Source organism: Callithrix jacchus, chromosome 12, assembly GCF_049354715.1.
Source record: "Callithrix jacchus isolate 240 chromosome 12, calJac240_pri, whole genome shotgun sequence".
Lineage (NCBI taxonomy): Eukaryota > Metazoa > Chordata > Mammalia > Primates > Cebidae > Callithrix > Callithrix jacchus.
The window spans coordinates 59,450,996-59,463,095 of record NC_133513.1 but is presented as its reverse complement, the minus strand read 5'-3'; the positions used below and the strand labels follow the sequence as shown (position 1 = coordinate 59,463,095).

At 53.6% G+C, this 12,100-nt stretch overlaps 1 protein-coding gene across 8 annotated transcripts in view; it reads left to right on the top strand.

Annotated features, from left to right (window-relative positions):
* Positions 1-205: 205 nt before the first annotated feature.
* The window catches only part of ADAMTS14 (ADAM metallopeptidase with thrombospondin type 1 motif 14), an 83,760-nt gene continuing 71,865 nt past the window's right edge, over positions 206-12,100 (top strand). For 5 of the 8 annotated variants that reach the window (XM_035268085.3, XM_078345644.1, XM_035268084.3 and 2 more), the window contains exon 1: positions 1,928-2,570. In XM_035268085.3, coding sequence (XP_035123976.2) covers positions 2,058-2,570 — 513 coding nt within the window. In that variant the 5' untranslated portion in view covers positions 1,928-2,057. Of the gene's footprint in view, positions 433-1,927; positions 2,571-12,100 lie in introns of those variants that run through there. The other 3 variants (XM_078345646.1, XM_078345645.1, XM_078345643.1) reach the window with 2 other exon arrangements.

Here is a 12,100-nt window from a genome sequence, read left to right as displayed (position 1 = left end):
CGGTGTGCCCACCCCCGGCCCGCCCCGCCGTCCCCTTGCCCGGCTCCCGCGGAGTCCCGGAGCGTCACTGCGCGGGCGGGCTGACCGACCCGCCGGCAGTTGGCACCGGGGGCGCTGGCGCGTCAGCGGCTCCGCTCTCCCGCCGGCAGCCTCGCGCGCCCGGAACCAGCGGTCCAGGCGGCGGCGCCTCGCGGGGTACCCGAGCACGGGGGAGGGAGGCTGCTAGGCAGGGAGGCGGCGGCGGCGGCGGCCGTCCAGTGCTCCGACAGCCCAGGGCGCACCCTAGCCTTGCCGCCCTCAGATTGGGACTTGGCGCCCGGGCGCTCGCCCGGCCCGCGTCCCAGCGCGACCACATGGCTCCACTCCGCGCGCTGCTGTCCTGCCTGCTGCCCTTGCACTGCACGCTCTGCGCCGCCGCGGGCAGCTGGACCCAAGATGCGTGCGGGTTGGGCGCGCGGGGGCCTGTGGGGTCCGGGGTACACGCGGTCAGGGTGGCCCAAGGCTGCCTCAGCCACCTGGGCAGGGTTCCAGCGGGTGGGAGGCAGTGTGCACACTGAGCTGACCTGCTCTCTTTTCTTCCCCTGTGCCACGGCACTGTCCCGTGATTTCTCTCCCTCTCTAGCCCTAGAAGTAGACAGAGACCCCAGGAGAGAATCTGGGAGCATGGAGTCTCTTCTTAGGAGCCGCATATCTGTCTCTTTGTCTCTCTGTGTTTCTTCTCTCCTCCCCACAATCTGTTCAGTCTGTTTCCCTGTCCTGTATGTCTTTCTCTTTCAGTGTCTTCTCTGTCTCCAACTTGTGTGAACATGGATGCAAGGGGTGTGTGTGTGTGTGTGTGACTGTTACATACCCAGAAGAAGGCTAACAGGTGATTGTTTCCTGCTGCAGAGCACGCAGGGCGCCACTCACACTCCTGCGCAGAAACACACTCACATCCTTCCACTGCCCCCAACATAGCCTTGTCCAAATGCTGCAGACACAGTCCTCTGAGTACAGCCCAGATACACTCCACTCCTGCCCTGCAGCATGGGTTATCCTCCTGGTGGCTCTGAACATGGGGAGGAGTCTGGTCATTTCCAGGCAGCGTGCCTACTTGTCTGTGAGCCTTGTTCATGTGCCAGAGTGGGTCCCCTCTTACAGCAGTCTTGGGGGTCCTCTGCTATAATGGATGAAACTAGAGCTGTGGGCATGGGGGTATTTCAAGAAACACCATTTTCTATGTTTTATCAGTGACTCGAACTGGGGAGACGAGAGGTAAAGCTGTGTGGAAATGAAAATTCCTCCCAAACTCACATTCATGAATCACCAGGCCTGGAAGCCAGGGAGCTGTCATTCCTGCCCAGCCTGGCTGGGCTCAAGGAGCGCTGTATGAGGATGGGCCTGCTGGCATGTGGCCCAGAGCATGGGGGCATGACCTCACACTTAATTCAGCCCAAGTGGGCAGGTCACCCCCTGTGTCTCCTTTTATTTTTGAAGATCTGTATTTATCCAGCTTGGGGCTGGGCCATACAGAAATCTCAGCGGCCATGGTGCTGCTTTAAGAAATTGTCTTTCTAACCTTGGAAACATAGAGAACCACACATTCCCGCCCTCCCCTCTGCAGCCCCACCTTCTCCTTGACACGTGCCCACGGTCCCCTGGGTTTCTAGGTGTGTTTGTTTTGCCAGCTGCGTTCTCGGAAGCTTGGGGAGGAGGGCTCTATCCCAGCCTGGGCTGGTGACTTCAGCACACTGGGGAGTTTGGGCAGATCTGGCTTTCCCTTTATTTGCCCTGTTGGCTTTTGGGGAATTTTAGTCCTTTTCTGAGCAGAGCAGGGTTGGAGGTCTTGCTGCTGGTGACAGGACTCTGTCTGGTATCATTTGTTTTCTTCTGCTAAGTTTAAAAAGGACCTGGGGGCACAGGGAGTGATATTCCCACAAAGTACTCAAACACCCTTTATCCAAGTGTGGGAATCCTGGAGCTCAGGAAGCAATGGATGGAAAATGGATGAACTTGAGCTAAGGGGCCCATCTAAGGGTGACACTCAGGGTTCCTGTTTCTGATCTCTCCCTGCCCTCATGGGATTCCAGACTTCCCCTTACCTCTGTACCAACTGCATTGAAGTGACTCTCTGTTTACCTCCAACAGAACTGCACCTCTCTGGAAAGCTCAGTGACTATGGTGTGACAGTGCCCTGCAGCACAGACTTTCGGGGACGCTTCCTCTCCCACGTGGTGTCTGGCCCAGCAGCAGCCTCTGCAGGGAGCATGGTAGTGGACATGCCACCCACACTACCACGACGCTCCAGTCACCTCCGGGTGGCTCGCAGCCCACTGCACCCAGAAGGAGGGACCCTGTGGCCTGGCAGGGTGGGGCGCCACTCCCTCTACTTCAATGTCACTGTTTTTGGGAAGGAACTGCACCTGCGCCTGAGGCCCAATCGGAGGTTGGTAGTGCCAGGAGCCTCAGTGGAGTGGCAGGAGGATTTTCGGGAGCTGTTCCGGCAGCCCTTACAGCAGGAGTGTGTGTACACTGGAGGTGTCACTGGAATGCCCGGGGCAGCTGTTGCCATCAGCAACTGTGATGGATTGGTAAGGGATGAGACTTCCATTAAGCTGCATCCTCCCCCTCCCGTGCCCTGCTCACGTGGTTCTGAGATCGCTATGGGCATGTTTTGCTGTCTGGGCAAGGCAGGGGCAGTGCTGCCTTCTTGAGGGAGTACTGCCTGCCCCTGCAGGCCACTGGGTTCATGCTCTGCCAGGTGTGAAGTGGCCGAGTTGGGATGGTGCCTGTATCACGTTCACTCCCCGCCCCCCACGGACCCAGCTGGATCACAGGCTGTTTGGCTGGTGTCTCTGAGTACCGAGAAACACCAGGGTGAGGAAGCCAGGCTCTGGAGTCTGACTGTTGGGATTGGAATTGTGGCTGAGCCGCTGCCTAGCTGTGAGGATCCGGATGAGTTAACCTCTCTGTGGCTCTTTCCCTTATTTATTTTGCACATATTTACTGTTCCAGGTGCTGGTAGTGCCTGAGGCAGACATGGCCCCTGCTCTCCTGGAGCTGTCCCACTGGTGTTAATGATGTGGCTCACCTCCCTGGGCAGTGCACTGGGGGCTGCCCCTGCCTGGCTCCTGGCGTGGGCATAGTTAGCGGCTGCTATTATGTCCTGTAACATTGCAACGTCGTGTCCTTCCTCTTTTCCTCCCTGTCTCTCCTCCCAGAGCCAGCCTACTATTTCCTGGCTGCTCCATGTGGTCTCTCTCTTAGGACCCCCACCGCTTCCCAGAGGCTGGGAACGCCTTTGCTAGTTGGCTCCACATTGCAAGCCAGAAAGCCACGGGGTGGGCTCTCTTTCCCGTCCCAACTGGGGCTGGCTGTCAGTCCCCTCGCTGCTCTCCCCAGTGCGGCAGGCCCTCGTGAGCTGGCACAGCAGTCTCAGGGTCCTGCTGGGTGGCTCTTCCCTGCCCCAGTGACTCAGGTATGAGCTGATGGGTCCCAAGAAGGGGACTGCTTGCCCCTCTGCCCTTCAGCTTTGAGACTCAACAAATTTGAAGTGAGGAGGGGTTTGGGGTTCCCTCCTCACTGGCAGGGTGGGGAGCACTTGTCACCATTGTCCCATGTTTCGGAGATGTCTTATCTGCTGATTTCGCAGCTACCACTATCTAGGCCAGTGCTTTCCACCTTTTATCATGATGAACCGCCTAATGTTTTAGACATTTCACCCCTAATCATCAGTCCACCCCACCACGAGTTTTTTCTTGTAGAGGCGGATTCTCACTATGTTGCCCAGGCTGGAGTGCAGTGGCTATTCACAGGCACAAGCATAGGGCACTGCAGCCTCGAACTCCTGACCTCCAGCAATCCTCCTGCCTCCATGTCCCAGGAGCTGGGGCTATAGGTGGATGTCACTGTGCCTGGCTGTCTTCATGCAATTTTAATACCACAGATGTACTGAATACCTGTTTATACACTGTATATCTATCTGTGCTGTATGTATTCAAAGGTGTAATTTTTTGCCTTCCCCAGAATCAATTTTCACCCCATTGAAGGTGATAGGGCCCTCATGGAGAGGGCTTATCTACATGGTGGTTGGTTTTCATCATTAAGCAAGGGCTAGAATCACCTGAGCACCTTGTCAGGGGCACAGAATCTGCCTCTTGGAGGAGGGACCAGGATCTGATCATTACCAAACTCTCCAGGTGCAAGAGTTCCTGAGAGCAGACTTTGAGAAAACAGATTGTCAGGTCAGCTGGGGGAGTCTAAGGCCTTTTCAGGTTTCCCGGATGGGCCTCCGCCACCAGCCTGCTCTGGCTCTGAGGGTCTGTGCCACTGGGGCCCTCGGTCACCCTGCTGGCTAGAGGTATGCCATGGCCACGACTTTTGGTTGAAAATCCCAAGTGAAGTTAGGAATCACTCAGGGATGATAATAAGTAACCCCCCACCCCCTTTGCATCCTGAAAGTCTCCCTTGTCATTGAACCAACTTAGTAGCCCATTGACACGTAGTGACTGACCACTAGGTGCCGTAAGGACCAGGGCCACGAAGGACCCTGAGCTAGCACTCCTGAAGCGTGATCACATGGCTGCATAGCATAGCAGAGACCATGACAAGCCACAATGCTCTGGTTTTGTGGGCTGGTTTTGTGGGGGTGGGGCTGTTCAGTGGGCTTGGGGCTGGGCATTCCTCAGAGGGTGTTGCTGATTTTTGGTGGCCTCTGAGTAAGTTCTCATTAGCTATGTGACCCTGGGCAAGTCACCCTCCATTGCTGAGCTTTATTCTTCTCATTTGTCCAAAGAGGGGCTGCACTTGACATTCCAGGGAAGATGGGAATCGATTCTGTGTGGCATTTGCTGAAGCCAGATCGGGTCTCAGAGGCTGTCCAGGGACAGGCCTGAGGTATAGCACTGAGGCTCCAGGAAGTGCCTAGCCTGGGTCCCCCTCCCCTTGGTGACGGGCAGAAATGGACTTCACTCTGCTGACCTTCAGGCTGGATCACAACATGTATCCTGACTGTTTCTAGCCAGTCCTGAAGTCCAGTATCTGGACGCCTCCCGCTCCAGGCTCTGGGAGTGGTACTCCCTGACATGTCCACTGGGGCTGCCAGCACAGAGGTCACTCCAGGCTGGATTTCTTGACTTTCAGCCCACTCTGGGAAATGACCCTGCGTCCCATGACAGCAAGGGGCTGCGTCACAGTGATCCAGTGAGCTCACCTTTGGAACTCAAAGGCCACGGTGTAGCATTTCTAAGATTGAACTCTGCATCTTTACGTGGTCTCTGGATTTTAATCCAATGTTCTCTAACATCTGAAATGCCAAAGTCGTTCATTTAAAAAAATATGTACTGAATGCTGACCATGGACAAGGTCCCAGGGGAGATCATAAGAAAATGAAAGTGACACAGATAATGACAGCAACAGTGAGTCCTTTCTGTGGCCAGACATGTATGTGCTTACTTAACTCCATCCATTTGTAGATGAGGAAACTGAGTCATAGGCAGAGATATGAAGATAATACAGATAGCTTCCATTAGCACGGGACCTTATTGTTTGTGAAGCTCTTTTGTTTCCTTCAATCTTGTGAAGTGTGTGTGCAGATATTGCTATTACTCCTGCTTTGCAGAGAGTCAGGTCCCTGCCCTCGAGGAACGTGGATGCCATGCAGGGGGGAACCCACAAGTAGTTTTAGCATCCACTTGGTTTTCTAGAACACCGTGGAAATGGGTACTCAGTAAATGGGAGTGATTGTTTTCTTTGATATCAGTGAAGGTGACATTTGAACTAGATCTTGAAGGATGAGTAGAAGTTTGCTGGGGCCAGAGGGTGGGGAGGGCCCTCTGGGCAGAGGGAAGAGCTTGAGCAGGCTGGTGATGGTTGGACAGAGGAAGGAGCACCATGCCAGGTGGGGCTGTGGAGTGGACCCTAAAGACATGCTGGGCAGGGGTGCTTGGTCTGACCTAGAAGGAACGGCAGGATGGAAGAGAGGGTCTGGGGCAGGGATGGGGCAGCCTGCTCTCTGGAAGAGCTGGGCTGGGAGTTGAGAGATGTGGCTGTGTGACTCTGAGCAAGCTGTCCCCTTCTCTGGGCCTCAGTTGCCTCCTGGTGCGTTGAGAAAGCTGGAATGGGTAAGCTCAGACCCCTTCCAGCTCTGGCACTGGTGCTTTGTGGCATGGGGCTGACCTTGCTGGAGTTTGGAGCCAGGCCTCTATAAACCTGTAGTTGACAGCTCCCTCCTATGCTGCGGTCATGCCTAACACTGGGATCTGGGTTACTTTATTTTACTTCCCAGCCACTGTCCTGAAGGGCCTTGTGTGTGTCCTAGCTCTGGGAGGGGAAAGAGAAAGATACAGGAATGAAAAGGCAGGACCCTTGCCCTGGAGGAGTTTGTAGGCTAATGGGGACCCAGACATAAAAGAATACTTGAGAACCCTGTGAGAGGCAGCAGAAGAAGGACCCATTTAGTTTCGTTAGGGCATTTAGGAAGGCTCCCCAGAGGAGGTGGCATTTGCTCAAGACTGTTCAGACATTACAGACCTGAGAGATAGTGCCAGTCCCCTGACCAGCAGAGAGAATGACTGACCCAGCCAGTCTTGAGGATGTTCAGGGGCAGGGAATAAGGGGTGTGGGGGGCGGGTCCTGGTCCTGCCTACAAAGTGTTTCCTCTGGGGTCGGGGGCAGCTAGCCTGGGATGCTGTTAGACCTAAGGGTCCCAGACTGGGAATGTGTCCAGGTGTCAGCAGTGACCTGATGTCAGCAGTAACACTCTGCAGCTGGGAGGAACATGGGCTGAGGACCAGTTATTTTTGGATCCTGGAGAAGTTGGGTACAGGGATGGGGTCAGCAGATTGGGGGCCTCTGCTTCTCAGTGTGGCTGCATGCTCACTGTACCCTTCTAGAATCTGGGCCACCAGCCCCCTGAAGGGTTGCTTCTCCTGTAGCCATCTCTGCCTCCCCAGGACCTGGGCCCTGATAACCTGCACTGGGGTGATGGGGGCTTGGCCGTACCATGTTTCCCTCTGTGCCTTCAGTGCCTCTGTGAGTCGGGTCTGGTTCGGAAGCAGCCACACGTGTAAGATTCATCACCATCTGGTTCTGTTCTCCACTCTCTGCAGATCTTGCATTTTTGACGGGTTATACTGAGTAGACCCTGGCAGGTGGTTTTGGGAAGGGCAGCAGAGGCTGCCTCCCAGCTGGGATGCTCACCACTGAACAAGTCACAGGAGTTCTTGGAGCACCTCCCTTTTGTCTTCAAAATGGGACTACAATGTGGGGTGGCGCTGGCAGTTGAGAACTTCAGGGTAAGGGGCTTCTTTATGGGAGGCTGAAAATGTTCTAAAATTGTGGCCGTGGTTACGCAATTCTGTGAATATACTAAAAACAATTACATTATGAACTTTAAGTAGGTGAATTATACGGTATGTCATATCTCAATAAACCTGTTACTAAAAGCATCTGGCCTATGGACGGGCCCCTTCACAGGTGGTGTTCGTAATTCCAAGGAGCTAGTCTAGAGTGGGGGAAAGAGCAGGATGCGTTCACTCTGGTACAGACCAGCGGTGGGTCCTTGAGCGCACGTCTTTGTCTCCCTGTGCTCAGATTCCTCATCTGTGGGGAGGGCAGAGGAGCAGCTGTCTACAGGGTTGTTCAGAGGATTTAATGAGATAAGGCAAAGTTTTAAGGCCTGGTTTATAAGAGGGCCTTAAAAAATGGATATTATTCAGTGATAATTACTGAAATAATCTCTATTACTTTTTTTCTTTTTTTGAGATGGAGTCTCACTCTGTTGCCTGGGCTGGAGTGCAGTGGCATGATCTCGGCTTACTGCAACCTCCACCTCCTGGGTTCAAGTGATTCTCCTGTCTCAGCCTCCTGAGTAGCTGGGCATACACCACCATGCCCAGCTAAGTTTTGTATTTTTAATAGAGTTGGAGTTTCACCATGTTGGCCACACTGGTCTTGAACTTCTAACCTCAGCCTTGGCTGATCCACCTGCTTCGGCCTCCCAAAGTGCTGGGATTACAGGCATGAGCCACCACACTCAGCCAATCATGATTACTTTTTAACAATAATTATCAATAATGATAAATATTACAAATATCATCAGAGTCCCTTTATTGCAATGATGTATAGATAATTAGTGTTATTTGACTGGCCCTTGTCTGGGTCCTGGGGATGCAGGGATGAAACTCCACCCTCTACCCCACACTCCAGAAGCCCACGGTTTAAAGGGAAGGCTGAACTGCACAGTAGACAGTAAAAAGCAACACAGGCCACACTAAGCTTCAGTGATTTGTGGGGATACAGAGAAGCATAGTGCCCACCATAGGTGGCTTGGAGGTGAGTACTGAGAAGGCGGGGTGATCAGGGAATGCTTCCAGGGTAGGGGACATTTGGGCTGGATTTTAAAGGATCAGTAGGAGTTTTCAAAGCCACAGAGTGGGAACTGTAGTCATTCTGTAGGGAAGGAAATACTGTGTCTCTGCAGGATTCAGGAAATGGTAAGTCATTCTAGCTCTCCATGGGAAAGGGGGAATGGTGAAAATGTAATTGGAAAATGTCTGCCTCACCACGGAGCTTGGCCTTACCCCTGGCATCATGGGGAGCCACCGAGGTTTTTAAACAGGAGTCACATTAGTGTTTGGGAAAGACACTCATCCTTCCAGCTCGATGCTGGTGCACAACAGATTTGTCTGTGGCTCGTTTTTCTCCAGTGCCAAACAACTGTCCTTGCCCCAGGGGCTGCTCTTGACTGGCTAGATGAGTGAGTAGGCGTCCTGGTGGCTCCTTGGGAAGCCCCGGGTCAGCTCCATATTCCACCCTGTTTTGGAGATGGGAGTCTGGAGGCTTGGAGTCACCCCTGTGACCGACCCCCTCCCAGACACCCAGCTGGCTTGTCCCCTTACATCTTGACCTGCAGGCCTCCTGCCCTCACACGTGTGTGTCTAGAGACCCTGGGAAGGGCAGGGGGCACCAGAGCCTTGTGTCTGGCCCCACGTTGGTGCAGGCCTTGCTGCCTTGCTGACCTGCCTCTCCAGCCTCAGGGGCTCTAGCTCACAGGTCGCTGTCCCCGTCCCTGCCCCGTCCAGGCCGGCCTGCTCTTGCCTCACTTTCCAGCACCCTGCCTTTGCTGTGCTGTTCACACCTTCTCTGTCCCCTCACTTGATGTATCTCCCATTTCAACTACCAGTTCCTAGAAATCAGAGACTGTCTTAACCTGTGCATTTCCCTGAGCATTGAGCACAAGGCTGGGCCCCTGGGTTGGAGGAGCAGGAGGTGAAATTTCAGATGCACCAGGAGTAAGTAGGTAACAGAAAAAAGAGAAGAGGACTGGGTAGTCATAGAGATGGTGGGATTGTGGCAAACGGGAGAGGACCTGCCCCTTCCAGTGCCACTCTGGTATTGTAAGAGCTTTGAGTATTTTAGGAGAAATGGGAAATATGGATTTTTAGGTGGTGTTCTAATTCTTAGGCCATTGTATGAACCAAACCAGGCAAGGCTGTTAGCTGGAGGCCTTGTGTTGCTTGTAAGCTCAGCTTCATGTGCTGGGGATGAGTGTGACTCTGAAACCCGACCGCCTGAATTGAAATCCCAGCTCTGCCTCTTACATGCCATGACCGTGGGCAGTTACCTCACCTCTGTGTGGCTCAGTTTCCCCATCTGTAAAGTGGGGATAATAGTAATCACTTCATAGAGTTATTGTATATGTGAAGGGCTTAGCGCAGTCCCTGGTCACTCAGCTGTTGCTATTAAATGGTGTGGATTACTGGTTGGTTGAGTCTACCAGGCCTGAGAGGGTGGCAGCAGGAAAGAAGTAGTCAAGAGCACCCCATTTTTCTGGCTGCCATTCCCACTGGGCCTTCAGTGGGGCATACAGAGCCCGTGCTGGTCCCAACCTCCCTCAGGCCCCCGTTAGTTTTCTCAGGGTGCACCTCACTTCTCCCTCAGTTTGCTGCTGGCCCTGAACATTCCTGCCTGTATTTCCTAGAGGCGCGGGGCAGAGTGTGGTGACCTGTGTGTCCCCATGACCCAGCACTGGGCCGGCTGGAGAGCCATCTGGGTGAGGAGGCATAAACTTATTTTTGAGCTTTTAACCCCCGTTAGATGAGGGGACAGCATCTCTGTCATCCTCTCCGTGGCTGTCCAGCCACCTGTTCCTAGGCCAGAGGTGACCACTGAGGCGTGCACACTGCCATTTGCCCTCCTGCACCCTAGCAGGCCCTGCAGGCCCGCTGTGGCATGCTGTCCCTGGGCCTCAGAACCCCCCCACTGAAGGTACTCACGCAGTCACTCCCGTGGGCCAAGGGGGCATGCAGGGGAAACCTGTTTTCCTCCCTGCCCTTAGCACTCCCTTCACGAACAAGTCTGTTTTGAGGCTGCACACCCTCTCTGAGAGTGCGAGATGGTTTCTCACATGTGCTACTTAGATTACCCGGTTTCCTGGGAAATACTGGGTTCCTTTTGGCATTTCATGTTTGTAGCACACAAACAAGAAAGGGACCCTTTGGAGAGAAAGGGGGATTTCTCCTGACCCACCTGCCAGGGTGATTGTGGGTCTTCAGTGTAGAAAGAGGAAGTCGCTGCTTCCTGACTGTGGCAATGTGAGGGCCTAGAGGACACAGAGGGGCTGTGGCCCGCATGGGAGTGTCTTGACCCCAGCCACATCCCAGGAGGTGGGCAGCACAGGCTCTGCTGGGGAAATAGGCAGGGTGGGGAAACTGAGTGACTATTAGTTCTCATTCTTGTGTAACAAACCAGTCTAAAACTGGAAACTGAAAATAACATTGTGTCCTTTCTCGCAACTCTGTAGGTTGGCTGGGCAGTTCCTCCCCTGCTTGCTCCTGGCCTGCTTATGTGGTTGTGTTCTGCTGGAGGGTAAACTGGGCTGGAGGGTGGACTGGGCTGGAGGGCCCAAGCTGGCCTCTTTTACATGACCAGCATGGTGCTGGCTGTGGACCCGGTGGCCTCAGTTCTCTCAGTGGCCAGTCATCTTCCAGTTGGCAATCTCAGGGTAGCATTCCACCAGGGAGAAGGTGGAAGCCGGAAGACCCCTTGAGGCCTAGCCTTGGAAGTTGCGTGTGTAAGTTCATTCTTGCACTGCTGTAAAGAAATAACTGAGGCTAGGTAATTTAGAAAGAAAAAGGGTTTAATCAGCTCACAGTTCTGCAGGCTGTGCAGGAAGCATAGCCAGCTTCCGCTACTGGGGAGCCTCCGGAACCTTCCAGTCATGGTGGAAAGCAAAGGGGAGCTCACATGCGGGGAGCAGGAGCAAGAGAGAGAGGAGGGGATTGCTACACACTTTTAAACAACCAGATCTCACTCACTGTCACAAGATCAGCACCAGGAGGATAGTGCTAAACCATTCACGGGATACTGCCTCTGCGACTCAGTCACCCCCAGTAGGCGCCACCTCCAACATTAGGGATTGCAGTTTGAAATGAGATTTGGTGGGGACACAGATCCAAACCATATTATGGCATAAGGTCACTTCTGCACATTCTGCTGGTCAAAGCAAGCCATAAAGCTGGACAAAAGTTTCCCAGAGTGGGGAAGTGGACTCTTCCTCTTGAGGGAAGAAGTGGCAAAGTCTCATTGTAAAGAGACCGTGCACAGAAACGAGAGTATCTGTTGCAGCCATCTTTGCAAACATTATTCTTTATTGCCCTAGGCAAGTGGTTTGACATCTCTGAGCCTCAGTTTATGCATCTGTAAAGTGGGTGTCCCTACCTCGTAGTTCTGCAGGTTATAAATTACACACTTAAAGTGCTGCCACGGTGCCCTGAACAATAAAAGTTAGCATTTCTTCTTCTTGCTGATGTCTTAGATTGAATAAGGAAACTGAGGCAGGATCCACAGCAGGTTTATCTCCAGCCGTCTGAGCGCCCATGCCAGGGCTCTTCCCCCTGCTTTCCAGAGGCCCTGCCTGTCTGGGCCACCGTCTGTCTGAGTGGAGGCCCAGGGCCTGGGTTCTGGGTCCTGGGTGGTTTTTCAGTCCTCCAGCCAGTCTGATCTTGCAGTCTTACCTCCCTTGTCTCCTGATGGCCATGCCTGACTGTCTGCCTTGGATTAATAACTTATTTATGATATGGAATAAAAGCCAGACATCACCTCACTGCGGCTCCTCCAG